The sequence below is a fragment of the Schistocerca piceifrons genome, chromosome 1 (genome assembly GCF_021461385.2).
Source record: "Schistocerca piceifrons isolate TAMUIC-IGC-003096 chromosome 1, iqSchPice1.1, whole genome shotgun sequence".
NCBI lineage: Eukaryota > Metazoa > Arthropoda > Insecta > Orthoptera > Acrididae > Schistocerca > Schistocerca piceifrons.
Window position 1 is genome coordinate 574,099,926 of NC_060138.1, and position 26,535 is coordinate 574,126,460.

Consider the following 26,535-nt stretch of genomic DNA (forward strand, 5'->3'; position numbering starts at 1 on the left):
ATTTGTGGTGAGAGTAATGAGAACCCCATGATGCAGACATAATGAATGGTGAGAACCATTAATGAAAGCTGAACACAATGTAGGATGAAGAGAATTGTACAAAGAAAAATTAGTTAAAGGGGACAAAGGTCATCTAAATTATAAACTTCAGCTTGGCTGATAGACAGGCTTTTAAACTGAAAATGTGTTGTGACTCGGCGATCTTTCAAAGTGCTGCTGCGCAGTTACACGCGTCCTCTACATGCGGCGCTGTCTGTCAGTGATGCAGTAGCCATGCCACCTAAGTGGCCAGCCAGCCAGTGGCCGCTGGACTTGGACTCAGTTATGATTTGAGTTATCGTGTACACATGTCTTACTTTGTCTACTTGCTCTGTGACTTACGTGTGTTGTGCCATTTTTGAAATATATGTGTTCAACTTGACGTTATAACAATTGGCGACGAGGTAGTAGATTTTTCCTTTTCATCGTTGACCCCCAGGTTTCCATGGCTACTTTAGAGCAACTATTGCAAGGTCTCATTGAACTGCAAACGCTTCTCACATCAGCGATTCGCGATTTCATCGCGGCATCAAATGCGGGGCATTTCTCATTGTTGTCTATACCTCCTTTTCCTCCATATGACGAGACGGCGGAAGACTGGTCTGATTACGAAAAACGTCTTCGACAGCACTTCTTGGCATTTCATGTCAAGGACGAACAAACATGTAAGTCTCTGTTCCTTTCATGGATTTCACCTCAAATGTATCGGTTGTTGTCGCATTTGGCTCCTTTGAAAGATCCTGCATCTTTGTCCTTTGCTGGCATGTGCTCACTTCTGTCCGTGTATTTACACAAGCATAAGCATGTGGTAGCCTCTCATGTTGCCTTTTATCGCTGTCAAAACCAACCGAATCAATCTTATCATGCTTGGGCTGCTGAACTTCACGGCCTCAGTAGAAAGTGTCAATTTGTTACTGAAGTTCACAAAGAATCCTACGCCGATTCCATGGTACGGGATGCTATTATCTGGTCGGCGCCCGGCAAAGAAGTTAGGCAACATGCCTTTCAGTTGGCAAATCTGTCTCTAGATGAAGTCCTATCCACTGTGCAGTCGTTTGAAATGTCTCGCACCGCTGGAGCGCAGATAGAGGCGTGGGGCGACGTCGGAAAAATGCAACCTCTGTGCGCTGTTGACGATTCGTGCAGCGTGTCCCTGCCGGCTGATGTGGCCGCAGTAGGCTCCTAAGGGCAGCCTCGGCCTAACCGTAAACAAACCTCTAAGAAACTGCAGCAAAACCCCCGGCAACTTCCTTCATGTCCGCGATGTTTTACGAAACATTCACGGGAGGATTGTCCTCAACGTTGGGCCGTGTGTCACAATTGCAAAAAGAAGGGTCATGGGTCATCCGTTTACAAATCCGACCGCATACCTGATGTTCATGACCGTGACGCTGATTCTGCTTCTGTGTTGTTTGTCAATGGTACTTCTTCCCTTTCAGGGAAGTTATTTCTCACTGTCCAAATCCTTGGTCGGGATGTTCACATGCAGGTGGATACTGGTTCGGCTGCCACTATCATCAATTCTCAGACGTATCTTCAGTTGGGTTCTCCAATCCTATCACCTATCACTCGGAAATTATGGATGTACAATAAACAGAAGATTTCTCTCTTGGGACAGTTTAATGCTGAGGTATCTTACAAATCCGTCGTTCGCACTGTTACCATATTTGTGGTCGACCATAGTAACGTGGAAAATCTTTTTGGTTTCGATGCCTTTCGCGTTTTTGGGTTCTCCATAGATGATTCTGTCAATATTGTCTCTGATGCCATTCCTTATGCTCAATTGGATTCCTTGGTGACGATATTTTTGTCCCTGTTTTTTCCTGGGTTAGGCCGTGCAAATGACTTTGAAGCTCATATCATGCTCAAACCCACTGATCGGCCTAAGTTTTTTCGGGCTCGGCCCATTCCTGTGGCCCTTCGTGATCGGGTCAAATGGGAGCTGGATCGTCTCACTGCTTCAGGGGTCTTGCTTCCTGTCACTTCAAGTGACTGGTCCTTTCCTGTCATTGTCGTTGCTAAGCCCAATGGTGATATTCATCTCTGTGGCAATTTCAAAGCCACTGTAAATGCTCAATGCCTCATCAACACTTACCCTATGCCCCAACCTGAAGAACTGTTCACTAAACTTGCTGGAGGCCAGTATTTTTCTAAACTTGACCTGTCAGAAGCTTATCATCAACTTCCTCTCAACACTGCTTTCCAGCAGTTTCTGGTCCTTAAGACGCCTTTTGGCCTCTATCAATACCAACGATTGCCATTCGGGGTTGCCAGCGCCCCTGCTATCTTTCAGCGATTCTTGGAACAATTATTGCTCCTTGTCCCTGGGTATATCAATTACATGGACGACATTGTTATCACGGGCTCCACCACTGAAGAACATCTTCAGAATATCTGCACACTTTTTCATGTCTTACAGACTACCGGTTTTAAGTGTAATCTACAGAAATCACAATTTTTTCAGGCATCTATCACGTACTTGGGGTTTCCAACTCTCTCAGCATGGTATTCTTCCGCTTCAGCAAACTGTCGCTGCGATTGATGCCCTTCCTCGCCCTACATCTGTTACGGAACTGCAGGCCTTCCTGGGGAAAATAGCATACTATCACAGGTTTTTACCGTCTGTGGCTTTGGTGGCTCAGCCGTTGCATCGCCTGTTGCATAAAAACATGTCCTTTCACTGGTCCGCGTCATGCGATGGGGCTTTCCAGAAATTGAAGACTGTGCTGAAACAGGCCCCGTGCCTGGCTACTTATCGACCTGGCCAACATCTCGTTCTTGCCACGGACGCCTCTCAATACGGGGTTGGTGCAGTCCTTGTGCACCGTTTTTCTGACGGTTCTGAACAACCCATTGCTTATGCCTCAAAAACTCTCATGGATGCCCAACGAAAATATTCTCAAATTGAAAAAGAAGCTTTGGCCATTATTTATGCTCTTCATAAGTTTGGTGTTTTTCTTTATGCATCCAAATTTCATCTTGTTACGGGCCACAAACAACTTGTTTCCTTGTTTCCTTGTTTCATCCATCAACGTCGCTTCCCAACAAGGCTGCATACCGCCTCCACCGACTCGTAATTGACAGCTACTCTAACTTTTCTTTCATTGTCCGTCGCATAACACCGCGGCAACCACAAGTGCCGTAGCTCGAATTTTCTCTTTGGAAGGCCTTCCCTCTACTCTTGTTACTGAAAATGGTCTGCAATTTGCCTCTTCCGAATATGCGGATTTTTGTGCCCGTCATGGCGTCATGCATGTCACAGCCCCTCCGTTCCATCGACAGTCAAACGGTGAGGCTGAACGACTGGTCCGCACATCTAAGGCTCAGATGAGGAAACTCCTGACTTCTTCTGCTACTGATGATGCGCTACTCCAATTTCTGCCTTCTTACTGTTTCATCCCCATGGGTGACCACAGCCCGGCTGAGCTCTTACATGGCCGACAGCCCCGAACGCTACTTCATCTTCTGCGGCCTTCCAGCTTACGGCCGCGGGTGCCTTCGCTTGGCCGGTTCACCGCCGGCGACCGTGTATGGGTACGGGGATATAGCAGGTGACCAAAATGGAGTCCTGGCCGCATCTTACGTCACCGTGGCCGACGCTTGTATGAAATCCAGACGGACATGGGTGTTGCATGCATCATTCGGACCAGCTTCGGCCTCGTGTGCCGGCAACACCTGTTCCGAATGCCACTACACCACCTTCGGCTCAACCTGACGCTCGGGATCTTGGCATCTCTCATTACTCACAACGCAGCCCTCTCACCATCATCTCGGTGCCAGCACAAGAACGGATGCCATCAGGAGATGTGCCCATGCAGGAACCGGATGACCATCATCTTTCGCAGCAACTTTACTCGCTTCCTTCTCCTACGGACGCGGACACATCGCCCATGTCTCCTGTTATAACAACCGGACTTGCCGCAACATGCAGATTGGTGCATGGGCCCCCAGCAGATTCGACCCCTACATCTCCTGTCATCTTGACCTGTTATCATCGGGGACACTTCCATCCGTACGGAAAGCCTCCTCCTCGAGACTTCACGGCCAGTCAAACAACACCTATGGACGTTAGCAATCTACAGGCCACCTCCATCAAGACCAGTGCAAAAAATTCAAAGGGGGGAAAAGTGTTGTGACTCGCCGATTTTTCACAGTGCCACCGCGCAGTTACGCGCATCCTCTACATGCGGCGCTGTCTGCCAGCGATGCAGCAGCCGCGCCACCTAAGCGGCCAGCCAGCCAGCGGCCGTTAGACTTGGACTCAGTTCTGATGTGAATGTTACCGTGTACACGTCTTACTTCGTCTACTTGCTCTGTGACTTACATGTGTTGTGTCCTTTTTGAAATATATGTGTTCAACTTGACGTTATAACAAAATGAACCACATTAAAACTGGTATGCAATAGTATTTATTACATTTTTGAAGAAATCCACTAACCAAAAAAATTGATAGAGACATAATTGCAATGAATAAATGATCCATAAGTTAAAAAAAGGGTTAAAAAATTATTCCTATAGGGGGAAATACTGTGGAAGAGAAGAAAGATAAGTAGAATGGAAAGAGAATTGTTATAGACAGAAAACAGATAAAAGAAATTATGAGAGAGGAGAGGAGCTGGGGTGAAGAGATGAGAGAGAATGTAAGGGATCAAGGATGATTTTTGAGGAACAGTTGTGTAACATCGAAGTGGAAGGACGAAAGTAGAAGGAAACGTGGACAATAAAGGAAACAAACAAGAAGAAAATCAGATAGATGGCAAGGGAGAGCCTGATATGTAATGTGTAGCTGTGGTTCTTTGGCTTCTCTCAGCATATTTCAGTATGAAATACTTTACAGGTGAACGGCCATATGTTAGTATCCATTATACCCATGGAATGAAGTATGACCATACTAAGATCCTGACACAGATTTCTAACTTCTGGGATGGTGTCATCAAAGAATGTATGAAGATGTGATTAAGGGATCTGCTGATCAGTCATGATAGCGGTAACATCCTTAGTAAAGCATGGGAACCCTCAGTTAGTCTGATAAAGTAGAGGAAGGAGATATTCCCCAATGAACTATCGTCAGGAGCACATGAAACAGCATGTGTCCTTGGGTGTGGACCAAGAACGGAGCAATGTGTCAGCAGGAGGGAGGGGGAGGAGGAGAAGGAGACCTGGACTTCCACCCACTTCCTGCAGGTGGACTACAGACTGAGTGGCAGCTAGGAGGGAGTGAATGGGTGGGAAGGGGTGGTAGAGATGTAAAGGCACCATACTATCCCCTAAGCAGTTCATCAGTGCACTTAATGATAGAAGCATGGTCACTTTCCAAACATTGTGTTTGTTGGACAGTGACAGCTGGCTATTCACTCATGAAGTATTTCAATAGTGAAGAGTTATTGTCATCGGAAGATTAATATTTAGAGAAGAATTAATGTAATTTTGGTGGTAAAAAATTCAGATAGAAAATGAAAGAGATTACAATATTGGTTAAAACTAAGACAATGGGCAGTTTTGCATAACTAATTTTCAAGTTGTGATTGCTGATCATTGTTTAATGGAGTTAAAAATCTTTGTTGGGATAGAATTATTCTTGGCAATCATTGTTTAACAGGGCTAAAATCTTTATTGGGATAGAATTATTCTTGTGGTAATTCTATATTCATATGGTATTGAGGATTCAGAAAAATGCATTCCTTGGTAATAACCGTATATCTCACCTGATGATCTGGTGGCTTTTTGTATCCTAATAAACTGAGACACTCATGCCTTTAATATTAATCATTGTATCATCTTAGAACTAGGGCAATAGATGCAAAACATGACCAATAATAAGTCTGTGATCATTATCATTCCCAATCTCTCACACTTTGTCTATTTTTGGGCCCCTTACCTCATCAAATGTACTTAAAAATATTCTTTTGAATTTTTATCTGTATTGTTATCTATGTAAAATCCAGGATGGAATGTAACATTATTATGAAAAGGATAGTTGCTACTCACCTTGTAGTGGAAATGCTGAGTCGTAGATAGGCACAACAAAAAGACTGTCACACAATAAGCTTTTGATCAAAAAGGCCGAATTGTCTATTTTTGACAAAGACCTTGGTAGCCAAAAGCTTATTGTGTGACACTATTTTTGTTGTGCCTGTCTGTGGCTCAGTATCCCTGCTATATGATGAGCAGCAACTATCCGTTTCATGATATTGTTATTATTTATGTACTTATGTATGTATCTCTACAAGTGAAATTTTGTTTTGATTGACAGTTAGTATTAATATTTTTATTTCTGCCAGTCTCCTCTCCCATCATTGTTTTCTGTTCCCTTTGTTTTCTTCCTTGGCTCAAGATTCTCACAGGCGAAGCATTTTAAATGCTGCCCAATGAGATCGTGTGAGCTTGTCCATGGGCAGGTATAGGTAGTATAGCTATTCATCAGGTGGCGCTATTGCCCTACTTTCAAACTTTGTTCTCTCACCCCTGCCCATGGTCACTCGACAGACATACTGCCTGCATGTGCTACTTGCACCCTCTACCCTTGGATGCCCCGGCTGGACATACACACTTGAGTGAAACCAGTCTGTCATAAGCAGTTGCTCCCTTCTGCTATCTTGTAACAGTTATCAAATATATATCTTAATTTCCTTTGCATCTTTGCTGGTTCTATACCTCTTTCTGCCCTTGGTGAATATGAGCTCTTGTAATTTCTCAGAATAGATTACATGTTTAACTTCTTTGCTTGTATCCAGATTTTACAGTAGTATCATTAGAATTTTATGAAATTGCAAAGTATTTTTGTTGGTTGTCAGTGCTTTTATGGACAAGATTCCAGTAATAGTTGAATGGCTGTTGACTCATTCTCTGGACTTGCTGTGACTGTAGTGTTAGCTTGAATATAGCATGGAAAGTGTGTGACTTTACCTGATGTTGCTCGCACCTGAGGTAGTTGGGCTGTGCATGTCTCTATTTAAAAGGAATACCTCAATTTACTTGTAGAGTCGAGCAGCACATGTCTGTTTTCACGCCCAGCTGTTAACTCGCTGCACATAATAACCTAATGCTGTAGTCCTGCAATCAAATAGTCCATGCATTGGTTAGAATTATGAGTTAATAAATACACAGTAATATATAAGTGAATAATTAATAAAAAACATTGTATTGTAAAGTCTATAATTGATATAGGTGACAGGTAGTTATTGTTGAATAATGTTAATTCAAGGAAAAACATCTTAAAATAAAGGGAAAGTGGTCCTACAATATCCAGTTAAAAGAGAGACAGAAAATACCTTTATCAAAGGTTACGTCCAGAATGTTATGTGAATGGTAGCAAAATCCCCAAACTAAATAGGCATCAAAGACTTGAGAAAACTAAGATCGCAGTACCCAAAATATTCACCAGCTCAGAACAGTTCAGAGTTCAACACGACATTTCACAAATTAATACACATGGTACAAAAAAGTAGCTCATGCCCTGTCTGTCTTCAGTTACATAATACAATCAGAAAAAGTTAGTATCCTACACTGGATCTCATTCGGACCTCTCAAAATATTAAGTCCCTTCAGAAGTTAAAGTATGATAGTGGCCATTCACCAGCCAGAATCAGTTACCTGCATGACTGAATCACACTTGGTACTACAGGCAGGTCTACCATCTTCCAGTGCTTGAAATGGTGTCCTCTTCAATATCTAAATGAAAAGCGGATCTCATAGCAACTGTTCAGTGCCCAGAATCACCCACTAGATCAAATACTTCATGATACCATGGGCCTTCTTCAAGAACTAATGTAAAAGTGTCCAGAATCACTCCTTTGAGCACTTCATTCAAATAGCATCCATATCCACTTGATTTCAGCAGTGTTCCGTCACTATCGAACTCTCATTGCTTAAAGGCCATCCCCACCAAAATTACGTTGTTCATAAGTTCTACAAACATGATTTAACTCAGCTTGATCACTTCCCAGACTAAACTTAATATATCACAACAATATTTAAATAAAGAAATGTTGTAAACATTTGGTTACATTCAGATCTTTCACAATAATTGCAAATAAAAGTTTGTTTATTCATAAATAAACCAGCATTCTTAAGCAAGTGTGCTCTCGACAAATGACGAGAGTTTGCCATTAAATATTGTTTGAACAATTATTTAAGCTCGCTTGACAGAAGCATGTTTTGGTCCTCTTTCCAATTGTTATGTCAGCTTACACACGCAATTTTGACAACTTCTTAAATTATTACTATTTTTTTTAGCAATTGTAATCAGTAATTAAGTAAATAGTAACATATTCATTAAATAACTACAGTAGTATGACAAGATACGAGGTATTCATGCTGCATTTGTTCGCTATGTTATTGTGGAGAATACAATGTTCTGTTAGGCATTTGCATAATGGGAAGATGTAAAAAACATAATAAATTAAGAAGTGGAATGGATACAGGTAAATTGCTTTCTTGGATGAAAGCCATCGTTTAATACTGTCATCGGAGATATCATTTGCTTGAAACCATGTGAAGTGTTTAAAAGTTATTGATTCATTGTGTAAATGTTCAGTCCCCATAAAATATTAACTTCTGTAGTGTGTCACTGGCTGTGCCTAATTTATCTGAGAGCACCATTGTATTCATATTTTCTTTAATACTTGACTGTGAATAATTATAGATTTTCTAAGAGTTACAACTTAGCCATCTTTCACCTTGTCTGACACTCCACCATGTTTGGTACATTTTCTGCACAAAGGCCATGTGAGCAATAGCTGTCCCTAAGAAACAGTATGGCATAAATAGTATATCTGATTTTCTTTATTGAGTATCATATTTCAAAAAAGTGTTTTGTAATACTTGTAGTAGAATTAACTGTTTTGTGTAACTGTTGTATGTGAACATTGTAAGCCAGTTTTAAGGAACATTTTTGACTAACATAATCCTGTGAAATTATAACTGTATGTGGTTTTATTTAAGATTAATATTAATATATATATATATCTTAAATTTTTATATTATTATTCCTGTTTCACAGCTCCGTGCAGTATTCAGAAATCGGACTGCCATTGAAGATTGGATAATGGAGAAAGCAAAACATCGTCGTAAGGGCACAGATGAAATTTTCATTTTCCCGTATAACTTGGGATGGAAACATAATTTTAGACAGGTATTTTTTTCTGTTTTGCTGGAGTTTTATGTAAAATTTTCATTTTTCATTTTAAGAGGCAGAACTGAAAGAATTAGACAAGTTACTTCTGGTTTCAAGAGAAAAATCTTTGCCTGAGAACATTTTTGTAGTAGCCATACTCCAGGCCATTGCTGGTTTGGGCTTCGTTATAAGAACAGATCTACATGTAAAACTGTCAGAATCAGCAATAGACTAAAGAAGAACTGCTGTCTTTGTTCTACAAATAAGGCAGTGTGCTGGCGTTACAAATATGGTCTTCAGTTGAAATTGCGGAAATAGTACTTAAACTGCTTGTACTTCTTAGGGACATAAATATAGTTGCATAACCATGGGAAAAAACTTAAAAGTAAAAATGAGAACTGTTTCCATCATTTCAATATATAATTGACTAAGTGTTCCAGAATGAGATTTTCACTCTGCAGCAGTGTGTGCGCTGATATGAAACTTCCTGGCAGATTAAAACTGTGTGCCCGACCGAGACTCGAACTCGGGACCTTTGCCTTTCGCGGGCAAGTGCTCTACCATCTGAGCTACCGAAGCACGACTCACGCCCGGTACTCACAGCTTTACTTCTGCCAGTATCTCGTCTCCTACCTTCCAAACTTTACAGAAGCTCTTCTGCAAACCTTGCAGAACTAGCACTCCTGAAAGAAAGGATATAGCGGAGACGGCTTAGCCACAGCCTGGGGGATGTTAAGAATGAGATTTTCACTCTGCAGCGGAGTGTTATCTGAAACATATGATAATGTATTTACCCATTACTTAATTTCAGATACTGCAATTATTTCATTTTATTGTCAGTGTTGGAAATAATTTATTTTCTTGTTCTTTATGTAGTTTGACTTATCTAGGAATAAATCACAAGATATCAAAATAACGACAGTCAGTGTATACACATCCTGTGGCAGCTCCACAAAAAAAGCCTCTCAGGGGCTCAGCATTCATTTGCTGGCTATGGGCTTGGCGGTCTCAGGGTTCCTGAGCTGGGGACTAGTAAGTGCTGCCAGTCCTCTGTCATCATAAGCTCTGGATATGCTTCAGTGACCAGCAGGTGGTGCAGCAGGGGATTGTTGTGTATACAGGGAATGGGGATCTTGGCTTGACCAGCTGAGGATGGTAAAACCCTCTATAAAATAGCCCCTCAATTTCAAGGTGTGCTGCACACTGATGAGATGCATAGCTGTTGAGGTGGAACAGTTGTTAGTGGCAACCTTTGGGGAACCTTTCCCAACTCAGTTGTATAGGGCTTACTTAGGCGTGTGGGGCTCTGTCTGACTGGACCCTTATTTCCCCTCGTTGCTCGTGGAACCAAAATTTATACCTCAGAATCTCCTCCTCCTCCACCCCCCCCCCCCCCACCCCCCACCCAGTGTGACATTTGTACCACATGGTTGTACTGGCACTCATTTATCCAAAAGAATGAGGGAGGCTAGTCCTCCTGATAAGGATCATTGGGCCTTAAGTAACAGGGCTCATGGAGTCACAAATAATAATGTGTTTTTGGTGATAAAGAGGAAGGAGGAAACATTTGAAAAAGTGTCCCTTTTCTGTATTCATTAAGGCTTGGAAGGACTTGCTGGCACTTTAAAATCTATTAAACAACTGCGTAATGGTTCCTTCTTGGCCAAAGCTAATCTGTCAAAGCAGGCGGAACTTCTCAAGAAATCACTGAAATGAGTGACTCTGATATCATTGTTGAGAAGCAAACCTATCTCAACTCGAGCAAGGGCGTGGTCACATGCTGTGATATCGTGGATATGAACATAGTGGAGATGAAATGAGATTTGGCATCCCAGGGGGTAGTTGATGTGGAGCAACAAATGTGAAGGAATGATGTAGAAACTGAAAAGATCGCCACTTTCACGGTCACGTTCAATTCTCCATCGGAGCCTGAACGTATTTTTACATACCAACCCCTGTTCGATGTTACAAATGCCAGAGTTTTGGCCATACAACTGTGAGTTATGGAGTTGAAGCGACCTGCAGGAAGTGCGGAAAAGAAGCCCATGCATGACACTGGGACTGACTGACTGTCTCCAGCAAGCTGCATCAACTGCTTTGGGAGCCACCCACTCTGGACCTGAGACTGCTCTGTTTTTATTGAGGAATGCAAAATACAAAAAGCAAAAGTGACCAAGCAGATCCCCAATGCCGTAGCCAAAAAAGAATACAAGGCAGTGAAACACCCCCCCCCCTCCCTCTCCTTTTGCCACTTTGTATTTTTCCAGGGTGCAGAAATCTGTTCCCAAGGTGGACACTTCATTGCAGACATCATCCTGTGTGCCACTATCCACCACAAGTGACTGTACTTGTACTTGTACTTGTATGTGTGTGTGCCAAGGTAAAGCGAGTAAGGGCAGAGCAATCCAAGCAGCTGAAACAGCAAAGCCCAGCAACAATTCCATAGTGAGCATCCAGAAATCACACGAGAAGCAGTGTGGCTTTCAGTGTCCCTTCCCATCTCATCCTCAAAGGGACAGGGTGCAAGGAAAGGGTCATGATGTTTGGGTCAAACATCATGCTGGGACTTCGGACTGATCAGGAGGATATTTTGAAGTTTGACGCCTCGGATATAGGCAGCATCTCCACTCACCCTTACTCCACAATTGCTTCATATCCCTGGATAGGGATATGATAGGGATAAATTATAACCACACCTGTGAAAACGCTCCTATACTACAGTGGAACTTCATTGAGTTCAGGACTCGTGTGGAGGAACTGAAACATCTAGCACTGAGACCCCTGTGCTACAGAGCTATATGTTATATCCCAAGGATGACCTGGTGGGGGAAAGAGCCAAGGGAGGGTTCACCGTGTTCTCACTAACACGCACCACTTCTCCAATCTGTGCCTGGCTGTGTTTGTCAACAATGCACATAACTCCTCTGCTCTCCACCTGTCTACTGACCTGCAAGCAGTTGCTGTCGAAATTCATGTGTATTGGAGGATCACTGTTTGCTCGTTGTATTTACCTCCAGAAGATGCAATAGACTCTGAGACTCTCACAGGTCTTATAGAACCACTCTCCCAACCATTTCTCCCCCTGGGAGACTTCAATGCCCATCACGTCTTTTCGGACTTTTTGGGACTTGACTTCTACTTGCCTTTGGGGTCGGGTTTTGGAGAGCCTCACGCCGTCTCATGAGCTGTGCATCCTCAACAAACACACTCACATTCAATCTGCATTGCTACTGTGTCATTCTCAGACATCAATATCTTTTTTTGCTCTCCAGCCCTCGCAGACACTGTTCAGTGGGACGTCAAAAATGATCTTCATTCCAGTGACTACTTCCCACTTGCATTCACCTACTAGTTGGAACACTACGAGAAGAGCAGTCACCAACATGGATGGTCAGCAGGGCTAACTGGATGTTGCTCAGCCAACTGGCTGTGTTTGAACATCACAACAGCATCCAGGAATGGGTGGACCACATCATGCGAGTGATCCAAAATGGCTCTGACTTATCCACCATGAAGTCTTCAGGTCGTCTTAAGAGGCAACTTGTACCTTCGTGCACAGATGAGTGCTGCTCAGCGATCCAGGGCAGGCGTGCAGTTCTTCGATGTTTTACATGCCACCCAACAGCAGACAACCACAGAGCATTTTGATGCACGAGAGCCCAAAGCACTAAATGTAATGAAGGAGAGCAAGAAAAGGTCACGGAAAGGGTTCCTGGACTCCACCAACCATTCCACTGATCTTCAAAAGTATGGGAAGCTATCAGGAGGGTTTGTGGTAAACACAATAGTTTAACAATAGCCCGAGTGCTGACATGGATATCTGCAAAGAACACCTGGAGATATTGCTCAGACATTGGCAGAACATTTTGTAACAGCTACTTCCAATGCAAGCAAGGATCCAGCACTTTGTTGTTAACATGTGGCTGTAGAGAGGGGCAAGTTGGACTTCGGAGCCTACAATTGTGAGTATTTCAACTACCCTTTCTCCACATGGGAGTTGGAATCAGCCCTGTCTGATACTTGCGATACTGTATCTGGTGATGACCAAATCTGTTATTGCACACTTCAACATTTGCAGCAGCATCAAAGGAAATTCTCCTTGAACATTTTAATCTTATATGGCAGACAGGTAACTTCCCCAACTTGTGGAGAGAGGTACTTCAGATACCTCTCCTCAAACCAGGAAGGGACCACATGTGTCCCAGTACTTATCAGAGTATTGCCTTAATGAGCTGTGTAGGAAAGATCGTGGAGTGAATGGTTAACTGTCATCTGGCCTGGTTGTTAGAGACCAGGCAACTCCTTAGCTGCTCTCGATGTGTGTTCTGGAGATTTTGGTCCACTGTCGACAACCTAACCCTACTAGAGGTGGCTATTCAACAGGCTTTCCTATGTAAATATCATACTATTGGCATATTCTTCGATGTCATTAAGACGTATGATACTGCTTGGAGATAATGTATTCTCGCACAGCTGCATCAATGGGGCTTTTGTGGCCCCTTCTCCATCTTTATACAGTCTTTCCTGTCTCAGTGATCTTTTTGGTCCCAAGGTGGTGACAGACTGTCATATTGTTTTGAGCAAAAGAATGGTGTCCCTCAGGGGAATGTTTTAAGTGTTACCCTCTTTGCCATAGCCATCAACAGTACCATGTCTGTGGTAAGGAGTCCTGTACAGTGCTCCTTATTTATGGACAATTTTGCTGTTTTCTGTTCCTTCTCAACTGTTGCAACAGCGACACAACAGTTGCAAGCTATGGAGGTGAAGTTAGAGGAGTGGGCTGAAAAGACGGTGTGTGTGTGTGTGTGTGTGTGTGTGTGTGTGTGTGTGTGTGTTTAGTTTACCTGATTTGCATATGAGGGACACCAGCCTACATTTTAGACTCAGTGAGGCTCTGGGCCTCATTTTTGACTCCAAATTATTGTGGTTGCCACACCTGAGAGACCCGGAACCTAGAACCTCGAAGGCACTGATCGTAAAGTGCCTTAGCCACAGGTCTTGGGGAGTGGACAGGATGCATCTGCTCCATTTTTATAGGCATTTTGTGCAGTTGTGGCTGGTCCAAGAGTGCATGGTGTATGGGTCAGTGAGGCCTTTTTATTTGAAAATCATTGACTCTGTCCGTCAGGAGGGGATTCAGATGGCCACGGGTGCCCCTACTTATTCTCTGTGCTGAAGCTGGGGAACTGACACTTACCATCTGGCGGCAGCTCTTCATGGTGTGTCAGGCAAGTAAGTTCCTTGCAAAGCTTTGACTTCACCCACATACCACAGTTTTGCTCATCTGCCTCTGGAATGCCTTTTCTCCAACTGTCCACCAGCCACAATACTGTTTGGGATCCACATGTGCTGGAGTCACTCTGTGTGGAGCAAGTACGACCCAAAATCCAGGGGTTTAACCACCTGCCACGCTGATTACTGCAGAGGCCCAGAGTAATTTTAGATTTGGTGCTGTATGGGAGAGATTGCAGCCCTGCCTCAGTTTTACATTTGATATTTTGTGAGTTCTTATATGAGCATCACAACTACGTAGCTGTCTTTACAGATGGGTGTAAACAGGGGGCCTCAGTTGGTTGCTCTAGTGTTTTCTCGGATTGTGTCCTCAAGACTTAACTGTCTTCAACACAGAATTATGTGTGATCTTATTCATGTGATCATAGTCAATCCATATATTCCGAACCCAGAGCACTGCTGTCAGTGTCATCTTTACAACCACACTTGAGAGTCCTGTCGACACCCGGCCAAATGTGTAACCTGTGGCAGGGATGCTCATGTGAAGGTCTGTTCTGCTGCCTCCTCCCCACTGCATCAACTGCAATGGCGACCGTGCTGCCGCCTTCTCCCATGATTGTCCCTTGTGTCTCAATGAGCGGACTGTCCAGGAGATCTGGGTGAAGGAAAAATTGCATTATCTGGTCTCTTGCAAGTTGTTGGCTAGTCGGAAACCCTATATTCTACCATCTGCATGTACAGTACTGTTCTTGCTACCTCTTGCTCCAAGAAGGACATGGCCACACAGCCGTGCAACATCAAATTTAGCACCACGGTTGTGAAGTAGCCCAGTGTCATGGAAGTGTCCCCATCTCCTCCTCCAGCTGTGCAACATGCCACCAAACTTTTGCCTCATGGGGTGAAATCACCAGCTACACAACTGGCAGGCCAGAAAGGACAGAAGGACTACTCTCGTGAAGATCTCCTATGTCCCTACATCCATCCAGCATCTGAATCTTCCTCTGCTAACTGGAAAGGCTCGAAGAAGTTGAACAAAGGCAAAAGGTCCTCTCCTTCGCTGACTCTAAGATCCTCTTCGCTGGTGACACCACGTGATACCCTCGCCCAGCTGACCTCCACGTCGCCTGTGCACACCACCGTTTTACTGCACCCGACTTTGGAGGCCAACAGCAGAAGAATGCCAATGCTCCTGTAGACCTCATGGAGCAGGATCCCCCTGCCTCTGTTCCCTGTAGCAGCAAGTCTTCGAAGGCTGGCACTCGGCAGTTGCTGAGGTGACACCTCTTCATATTTTCCTTGTCACAAGTCTCCTCCATTGGGGCGTTTGTGGCCTTTGGTCCAACACAGAGGATTTATGGCTGCTTGTAGAATGACAGCATCCATGGGTCCTCTGGCTTCAAAAAGGAAATTGCGTCCTTACAACTGCTTTGAGCTCTCACAATTCTTCTTGGTCCATTTTGCCATTTTGACCCCCCCACCCCCACCCCTCCCCCGTCCCTCCTGGTAGACATTCCATCTCATGGGGAAGATGCTGCTCGTACGGGACGATGTTCATAGTCAACCCATCACCCTGACTACCCGCCTTCAAACTGTTGCAGTTCGTCTTTTCCTTCCTCACTTGAACTGTTTCTCTTGTACCGTTTACATGCCTCTGTTGTTCGATGCCACCAAGGCAGACTTCCTCCAGCTTCTTGGGCAGCTAACTCACCCCTTTCTGCTGCTCGGTGACTTTAATGCACACCATCTCCTATGGGGTTCTCCAAGAACCTTTTCAATCAACTTGACCACCTCTGCCTTAACACAGGAGCTTTCAGACTCCATGCACACCTGTTCCCATTTGCACCTATCCTTCTGCACTGGCCAGCTGGCCCATCGTCTCAGGTGGTCCATTCTCTCTGACACATACTCGAGCAATCGTTTCCCTTGCGCTATCCGTTTGCTGACTCCCACCCCACTTAGATACACACTCAGTTGACTCAGGCTGACTAGAGGCTTTATTCCTCCCTGGCAACCTTTGATGAACATCATTTCCCCAGTTGTGATGACCAGGTGGAATATCTTACAAACGTTATCCTTAACAGCCGCAGAATGTTCCATTCCTCACGCTTCCTCCTTACCACACTATGTCTCTTGGCCGACTGATGCTGTGGCGTTATTCGCACGCGGAGATATGCTCTGCGGAATTTTAACTGTCATTCTATGATGGCAAACTGCATTCATTATAAAGGGATGCATGCACAGTGTCATTGCATTCTTCCATAACCTTCTCTTCTCAGAATTGTTAGTGTTACGAGGCCACCTTTACTATGAGGGAGCTAGATTATGCTCTCACTTCATCCTGATCCTCTGCCACAGGGCTAGGTGCCATTCACATTCGTCATTCAGATGTTACAGCATCTTTCTCTTGCTGGCAAGCACTTTCTGCTTAATATGTACAACTGCATCTGGGCAGAGGGCACATTTCCCAGTTGCTGGAGTGAAGCCACTATCATGGTCATACCTAAGCCCGGTAAGGACAAACACCTTCCGTATAGCTACTGCCCCATTTCTCTCACTAGTTGTGTTTACAAGGTGATGAAACATATGATTTGTGGCCGGCTGGTGTGGCGGCTTGAGTCTCGCAACTTACTAAGAGCTGCACAGTGTGGATTTCGAGCATGGCTTTCTGAAGTTGACTATCTCCTCACTTTCTTCACCCATGTCACGAACGGTTTTCTGTGGAAATTTCAGGCTATGGCCATGTTTTCCGATTTGGAGAAAGTGTATGACACCTGCTGGAGGACTGACATCCTCGGTACTCTCTCCACGTGGGGCTTCCATGGTTGCCTGCCCAGTTTCCTTGAGGAATTTTTAAAAGATGTGGGTTCTGCCTTGTCGGACACATTGATCCAGGAAAACAGTGTGCCTCAGGGTTCCGCCCTGAGCGTCGTCCTCTTTGCTATCGCCCTTAATGGCCTGTCTCCCACCTGGCATCTCAGACTCCCTTTTTGTTGACGGTTTTGCTATCTATTGCAGTTCTGCATGGACCTGTCTCATTGAGCGACGTCTTCAGCAATGTCTTGATTGCCTCGACTTGTGGAGCATCAACACTGGCTTTCGCTTTTGCAGTGAGAAAACCAATTGTACGAATTTCTGGTGACACAATTGGTTTCTCCTACTATCTTTACATCTTGGGTGTATTGCTCTTCCATTTGTTGAAACTTTGAAATTTCTGCGGCTCATATTCGATATGAAATTTTCTTGGCCCTCCTACATTTCTTACCTGACAACCCCAGCCCACTGTATGCGGTCCCTTAGTGTCTTTTTTGTCATCAGTCTTCTGACTGGTTTAATGTGGCCCACCACGAATTCCTCTCCTGTGCTAACCTCTTCATCTCAGAATAGCACTTGCAACCTATGTCCTCAATTATTTACTGGATGTATTCCAATTCCTGTCTTCCTCTACAGTTTTTGTCCCCTACAGCTCCCTCAGTACCATGGAAATCATTCCCTCATGTCCTAACAGATGTACTATCATCCTATCCCTTCTTCTTATCAGTGTTTCCACATGTTCCTTTCCTCTCCGATTCTGCGCAGAACCACCTCTTTCCTTACCTTATCAGTCCCCATAATTTTCAACATTCGTCTGTAGCACCACATGTCAAATGCTTCGGTTCTCTTCTGTTCCGGTTTTCCCACAGTCCATGTTTTTCTACCATACAGAGCTGTACTCCGGACATACATTCTCAGAAATTTCTTTCTCAAATTTACGCCGATATTTGATATTAGTACACTTCTCTTGGCCAAGAATGCCCTTTCTGCCATTGCTAGTCTTCTTTTGACGCCCTCCTTGCTCCGTTCGTCATTGCTTATTTTGCTGCCTAAGTAGCAGAATTCCTTAACTTCATCTAGATTGTCACCATCAATCCTGATGTTAAGTTTCTCGCTGTTCTCATTTCTACTTCTTCTCATTACCTTCATTTTTCTTCAATTTATTCTCAGTCCATAATCTGTACTCATTAGACTGTTCATTCCGTTCAGCAGATCAAGTAATTCTTCTTCACTTTCGCTCAAGATAGCAATGTCATCAGCGATTCATATAATATATATCTTTTCACCTTGAATTTTAATTCCACTCCTGAACCTTTCTTTTATTTCCATCATTGCTTTCTTGATGTACAGATTGAACAGTAGGGGCGAAAGACTACATCCTTGTCGTAAGGGTGTAAACCCTTTTTAATACGAGCACTTCGTTCTTGCTCGTCCACTCTTATTATTTCCTCTTGGCTCTTTTGCATATTGTATATTACCCATCTCTCCCTATAGCTTACCCCTACTTTTTTCAGAATTTCGAACCTCTTGCACCATTTTACATTGTCGAACACTTTTTCGAGTGGACAAATCCTATGACAGTTTCTTGATTTTTCTTTAGTCTTTCTCCCACTATTAACTGCAATGTCAGAAATGCCTCTCTCGTGCCTTTACCTTTCCTAAAGCCAAACTGATTATTATCTAGCGCATCCTCAATTTTCTTTTCCATTCTTCTGTATATTATTCTTGTCAGCAACTTGGATGCATGAGCTTTTAAGCTGATTGTGCGATAATTCTCTTACTTGTCAGCTCTTGCCATCTTCAGAATTGTGTGGATGAGGTTTTTCCTAAAGTCAGATGTATGTTGGCAGACTCATACATTCTACACAAAAACGTGAACAGTCATTTTGTTGCCACTTGCACCAATGATTCTAGAAATTCTGATGGAATGTTCACCCTTGCTTTGAATGTCACCAAAGGTTTTTTTTCACTTTCCTGTATGCTGAGTCTGTCGTTCTGACAATCATTTCTTTTTTGATGTCTTGACATTATTTCTGCAGCCATTTCCTCTTAGCCTCCCTGCACTTCCTATTTATTTCATTCTGCAGGGACTTGTATTTCTGTATTTGTGAGTTTCCCAGAACATTTCCCCCTTTCATTCATCAATTGAAGTGTTTCTTCTGTTACCCATGGTTTCTACGCATTTACCTTCTTTGTACCTATGTTTTCCTTCCCAGCTTCTGTGATGGCCCTTTTTAGTGATGTCCATTCCTCTTCAACTGTACTGCATACTGAGCTACTCCTTATCGCAGTATTTACAGCCTTAGAGAACTTCAACCGTATCTCATCATTCCTTAGTACTTCCGTATCCCACTTCTTTGCATACTGATTCTTCCTCACTAACGTCTTAAACTTCAGCCTACTCTTAATCATTACTATATTGTGATCTGATTCTGTATCTGCTCCTGGGTGCACCTTACAATCCAGTATCTGATTTCTGAACCTCTGACTGACCATGATGCAATCTAACTGAAATCTTTCTGTATCACCCAGCCTTTTCCAAGTATACCTCCTCCTCTTGTGATTATTGAACAGAGTATTCACTATTACTAGCTGAAACTTGTTACAGAACTCACTTAGTCTTTCTCCTCTCACATTCCTTGTCTCAAGCCCATATTCTCCTGTAACCCTTTTTTCTACTCCTTCCCCTACAACTGCATTCCAATCCCCCATGACAATTAGATTTTCTTTCCCCTTTATGTACTGTATTATCCTTCAAATATCCTCATACGCTTTCTCTATCTCTATCCCTTCATCTTCAGCCTGCAAAATTGGCATGTATACCTGAACTATCGTTGTTGGTGGTGGTTTGCTGTCAATTCTGATACGAACAACCCTGTCACTGAACTGTTCACAGTAACACACTCTCTGCCCCACCTTCCTATTCATAATGAATCCTACTCCCGTTATACCATTTTCTGCTGGTGTTGATATTATCCTATACTCATATGACCAGAAATCCTTGTCTTCTTTCCGCTTTACTTCACAGACCCCTGTTATATCTAGATTGAGCCTTTGCATTTCCCTTTTCAGATTTTCTAGTTTCCCTACCATATTCAACCTTCTGACATTCCACGCCCTGACTTGTAGAACGTTAACCTTCTGTTGTTGGCAGTCCCCTCTGGGAGATCCGAATGATGGGTGACTATTCCAGAATCTTTTGCAATTGGAGAGATCATCATGACACTTCTTCAATTACAGGCCATGTGTCCTGTGGATACACGTTATGTGTCTTTAATGCGGTGGTTTCCATTGCCTTCTGCATCCTCATGCCGTTGATCATTGTTGATTCTTCTGCCTTTAGGGGCAGTTTCCTACCCCTAGGACAAGAGTGCCCCGGACCTCTGTCCACTCCTCCACCCTCTTTGATAAGGACGTTGGTAGAATGAGGGTGATTTCTTATGCCGGAAGTCTTCTGCCATCAATGCTGATTTATTAATCAAAATTTAAGCAGTGGTGAGATTCAAACCTGGGACCGAAGACGTTTAGATTATGAGTAAAAGACGCTACCCCTAGACCACGGGTGCAAACTACGTGTCCTCAGTGGTACTTCCTGGGGTGCAGCTTGAACCACCCTCCTCCTTTTGTACTGGTCCCTTGTCTGTTTGAATCTAGACTACGGGTACTTCATTTATGCATCTGCACATCCATCCCTCTTACACCGTCTCAATACTATCTACCATCATGGCATCCATATGGCCACTGGCACCTTTTACACTAGTGCGGTTGAGAGTCTGTATGCAGAAGCTGCCGAACTACTGCTTTTCTCTCCCTGTGACTTCCTCCTCAGCAGATACGCATGCCATTTGTCGACCATGCGTGGCCACCCATCCTATGCCTCCTCCTATGATGACTCCTTTGATTGCCAGTATGGGGCACATTCCTCTTCTTTGTTACCTCCTGGAGTTCGCCTTCGGCTCTCCCTGCGGCAGCTTAACTTCATGTTACCTGGAACTTTTCCGATGGGTGTGAATCCTTCAGTACCTTGGCTTCGTGCGGCGACCCATGTTCCCCTTGGCCTTCACTTGCTTTGTAAAGACGTTATTCCAGCCTTGCTCTATCATCTTCAGTTTCACGACTTTTGCATGGGATTTTGCGATACTACCTATGTGTACACTGATCGCTCTCAGACTGATCAAGATGTCAGGTGCATCTTCGTTGTTGACGCCGATGTTTTTTGGTTTTGGCTTCTGAACACTGCTCAGTATTTACAGAAGAGCTCTTCGCCATCTATCAGGCCAAGCAGTACATCTGGCGACACAGGCATTTCAATTGTGTCATCTGCTCTGACTATCTCAGCGCCCTTCAAAGTCTGTTTGTGCTGCATACTGTCCATCCCTTAGTGCAATGGACCCAGGAAAGCTATCACTTGCTCACTGTTGATGGATCCACTGTGATGTTTATGTGAGTTCCTGGTCACATCGATCTAACAGGAAATAAGGCTGCTGACACTGTTGCTAAGGCTGCAGTCCTCATAGCTTAGCCCGCTAGTTCTTACATTCCCTCCCACGATCTCTGTTGCCGGTTGTCAGCAGGTGGTGTCACTTTGGCATCACCATTGATCCTTCCTTCAAGGGAAAAACCTCTGGGCTATTAAGCCTCTCCCAGTGGCTTGGAGGACATCTTTTCGGCTCTCTCGCCTCGAGGAGATAATTTTAACTAGAATTAGGCATTGTCTCTTAGCTATCGCCATTTGTTAAAAGGTGCTCCCCCACCACTTTGTGCCCATTGTGCCCAGCTTTTGGCTGTCTGATGTTTCTTTATGGAATGCCATTTTCTTAACCACTTATGTTCCCATTTGTATTGCCAACTGAGTTATTGGATGTTTTAGCGAATGATGCGCAGGCTGTCCACCGCATTTTATTTTTTATCCGTCGTAGCAGTAAGGCAAAGGCCATTTAATTTTTAGTTCTGGACCTCCATTTCTCTGTGGCATATTTTATAGACTTTTCTCCACCTCCCAGTTTTTAGCTGTCTTGTCTTCCGTTGTTTGGGATTGACATGTAGTCGTTTTTAACTCCTCTCTTTGTCTTTGTGTTCTACAGTTTTGACATGGGGGACTGTAGACCATAGTTGTTTCTGCACCCTAAAACAAAACAAAACAAAACAAACAAACCACCAACCTAATAATCAGTCAGTTATCCTTTCACTTTCTGTAGAGAAGTGATTTGACTTTGAAACTTTGTAGTAGGATGTTAGAAGTAGTCTTGCATATGGATGAGTTGAAACAAGTTGCATGCAGAGCATCTTTCATTGTTGATGTGTAAGAGAGGAATTGGCTAAGGAATGTGATGCTTCATTTTATTGTGTTCTTGCATGATGAGAGTTTTGGGACCACTCTAGATCATTAAGGTTAGAGCTCAGTTCTGCAGGGTATGTACTGTTTATATAAAGATTATCCTCTTGAAAGTTGTTGTTCCTGTCTAGGAAAATAAGAGCAAAACTAAAATTGTTCAGGTTTTCTCATGATTGATTAACTGTTGTGCTTGTTATTCATTCAAGTTGCTGTTTCCATTTTGTGCACAGCATTTCACTGACCAACCCAGTCAGCTTCAGGTGCTGCAAATTATGCTGTTACATTTATTCACTGCTAGACTCAGTGACTGTCCGACTTTCAAGTAGCGCACACGCACTGCTACTGAGCATATGAATGTTTGTGAAAAAGTGCAAATGCCCTGGAATCACTGGAAAAATTGATCTTCTTTCATAACAAGAACATTTCAGTGACTTGCAGTGACTTTAAAATATAATTACTTTTGTGTTTCTATATTTGCTCTTACCATAGCTACATGTAATGGCATACACTGAAGAGTGAGACACATTGTACATTATCTAAGCCTGGTGTCTGTTGAAAGACGAATGATTCATTAAAACTCCTTTATTATACACAATCGTTGACACTTATTACACATAATAGTGACTATCACATTTGAAATGATACTGGTGACACACATTTTAATACTTTATATTCACTCTGTGTAAACCAAACAAATTCTTTCAATGTTTCAAGCTAGTCCTTTTAGTCTTTGCTTACTAACATACTTAAAATGGCTTCCACGTAGTGGAAAATCTCAGTGTGATGGTTTAGCCTGGGTTCCATTGGTGTCACCATCTTTACTTTTTTAGTCGGCAGCAAAGAATGCTCTATTCTCCAAAAAATCACAGTATCAATATAGCAATTCCAAGACTTTCAAAAAGAATATTAACGGCGTGATACATTACTGGCTCTGCTAATTTTGAGAGTCATTTAAGATTGCTTCAAACAATACCTGAGGTACTTTTAACATTTATTTCACTTTTAACCTCAAAACTATAACTTGTTTGTTCAATAACGAGTCACATGTGAATGTCACCAAACAGTGAGATAGGCTGCTTAATGAATATCCCTAGCAGTTTCTCACTTGCCCATGCAGAGGCATTTCCATGAAAGATCAGTCATCTCTGCCAACATTCATCATGTTAATTTGATTCATTTGTTTATTTTCTGAAAGTTTTAAATACATCACAATGCAGATATGAAACATCAGTTTGAATAAAAAATCCGGATTCCAGTAAGGTCAGCTGGGTGTATTAATAAAGTACTTATCATCACTATAAGTATGCACATTGCCGCCAATTTTGTACAGGAGTTTCTGTGGTCTGCTATAGCTCAAGGACAAAGTCTCCTTCTGACTGAAACTTTTGCACACTTCAGTTCTGCATGTCTTGACCATGTCATAATGGACTAGGTAACCAAACTACACCTCTTCAGACATGCAGTGCCACAGCAGTGAATTTAATTCTGTATTGAAATTGAATTATGATCCAGAATGTGACATAAGTGCCACACCAGTGAGGAGGAAACAAATGTTCCATTACTGTCTTATCAGTTGTTGTATGCATTGTAAATAAATTCATACTCTTGCAAAAAAATATTGTAATACAGGTTATGTGTCCATTTCAATGTATTCTCCAACAATTCCAAAAATGGAATAAGTGTTAAGATCATGAACCTAAAAAAGAAATAAGTACTGCTATGGAGACAGATAGGAAATGACAAAATATGCCTAAACAACATGAAAACATATGCTCGCATGTCTTATATGGGAGAGGTTAACAAATGAGCATAATTCATTGTTCACTCAGTTGCTTTTATTTTCGGTAATTATTAGTGTTTGTTTGTCACAGGTGATAAATTGGTCGCTGGTTCCTGCCGGTGATGGTGTCTTCTGGCCTGTAGCAGATGGATGCAATCAGTTCACTCTGACTGTAGGTACTTCGGATTTTGGTCTATTTGCTTTGTTTTAAATTGCATATGCTGTATCCAACAACAAAAAGCAAGCACCTGAAAGATACAGTGGGTGATTGTCTATTCAATTGAAGAGAGAAAGTAAAGTGTTCAGTTGTGATACATGTGTGCGTGTGCATGCTTTTCCGTTGCTTACTCCAATTTACCCAATAAGAAAGAGGAAAAAAAATTAAGAAGATTGTCATCTAACATTCCAGGCGAGTATCAGGCAGATTGTTTCTCATCTCAGCTTATTAACTTGATAAGAAACAGCTTCTGTAGCTATGTTTTACAAGGAAGACACACAGAGCCAGCCAGTTATGGTTGAGGAAGTTGTGATGGTACAGAATTTGACCGATTTGAAATAGGAAACTTTCTCATAAACATTAGGGATACAAAATTTTCTTTACCCTCATCATCTATAATTGAGCAAATGTGTACAACTAATTTTATTATAATTTAACAATATTTGAGTAGGAAAACTTGTTAGTTATATGTAGATGAACCTTATATATGTTCAAATATTCATCTTGTGTTTTTATTATTCGTTTGATGTATTCCTTGGGTGGTGTTTGGCAGATGGAGTTTGACAGCAGAAATCCCTATGTCACAGCAGGTGGTGCATGGAGCTACCAACACTGTAGGAGGACTTCAGAGAACTACATAATCACAATGTACTTCAGTGGATGAATGAAACTCTTGTAAAAGTTTCAGTGTATAACGATCTTAGCTGCTGCTCATACATAGATTTCTGTATCCACATTCATTTATAATACAGGTTCATTGTTGTTTAAAAGAGCCAGAAGTTCTTTGAAGAAAATAATTGCAAAAGATAAGAAAACACTAATTCATTATAATTTAAGGAAGCAACACTAACTTGTGAAAGAAGTTGGTGGAAAAAGTCTTAATTTGATAAATATTACCTGGTTGTTCATTTCAAAAAATACAAACAGGAGAAGAGGCATGACTAAAACAAACACGAGAAGTTGAAAAAAATTTCAAACTTAAGCCATTATGCATTGCAGCAAATTTTAAACTAAGCGATTATGCATCGAAGCATTCTGGTGTATTTTTAAAAACTGAGCAACTGTACAACATAAAAAGAAGTGAAGACTTTTGTGTTTATTTTTATTATAAAACTGAAGATTGGACAAACAGTTTCCTTTCTAACGTGAGTAGACAGATTATTTAAAAAGTGATATTGAAGCACTGTGCATCAGTGGTGTGTGTGTGTGTGTGTGTGTGTGTGTGTGTGTGTGTGTTTCATATTTATATAACGTTACAATAGTGACAAGCCATCATTGATCGGAAATGAAACTAATGCTTAATTAATTACATGACAAAAATTTTTAAATGCTTCAGAATTTGAACTTGAAATTATTCTGAAACATTTCATATGTGTTCATAGAATATGTAATTGTAAACTTTTCATAGCAACAGTTATCAATAGTGAGTCATCAACATATTCAACAGTGAGAGCAAAATGGTAATAACGATTGTTTTGCAATACTTGATGGTTGCTAGTAAATAAAAAAAAGGTTTACTACAGATTTAATATAATTTTGAATGGTCTTGAGAAATGAACAATCAAAAGCAGGAAGTCAGAGAGATGTTTTCCAGGAAGAATAATTTAGGACAGTGGAAACAGTATGTGCAGTGAGCATTTTAGATCTGTTTAATAGGCAGTTCATATGCAGTCATTCCACACATCGTGGCAGCCGGTGCAGTTTGCATCCAGTGACAGTCGACTTCATGCAGCCTCTACAGATGAGCGTCAGACTGACCTATACAAACTCTAATTGGAGTTCATTTCTTCAAAACCCGGTGGGTTGTGATTAAATAAGACACTGTGTATTGTGCAGTTGATTTTTAATTTTTATTTATACAATGACCTCACCAGGTGAATGTCAGTTTAAACGTTGAACATATTAGTCAGGTTTTAATTTAGATAGCGAAATTTTTCAGTGAAGTTTATTGGTTTATGAACAACTTGGATAAAAGAAACATAGATCATTTCCTATATACCTTCTTC

General features: G+C 42.4%; 1 protein-coding gene across 5 annotated transcripts in view; it reads left to right on the forward strand.

The window, feature by feature from the left end:
* Positions 1-26,535, forward strand: part of LOC124801730 (palmitoyltransferase ZDHHC6) — a 118,612-nt gene that overhangs the window by 68,836 nt on the left and 23,241 nt on the right. For all 5 annotated transcript variants that reach the window (XM_047263098.1, XM_047263099.1, XM_047263095.1 and 2 more), the window contains 2 exons: positions 9,041-9,172; positions 24,404-24,484. In XM_047263098.1, coding sequence (XP_047119054.1) covers positions 9,041-9,172; positions 24,404-24,484 — 213 coding nt within the window. The remainder of the gene's footprint in view (positions 1-9,040; positions 9,173-24,403; positions 24,485-26,535) is intronic.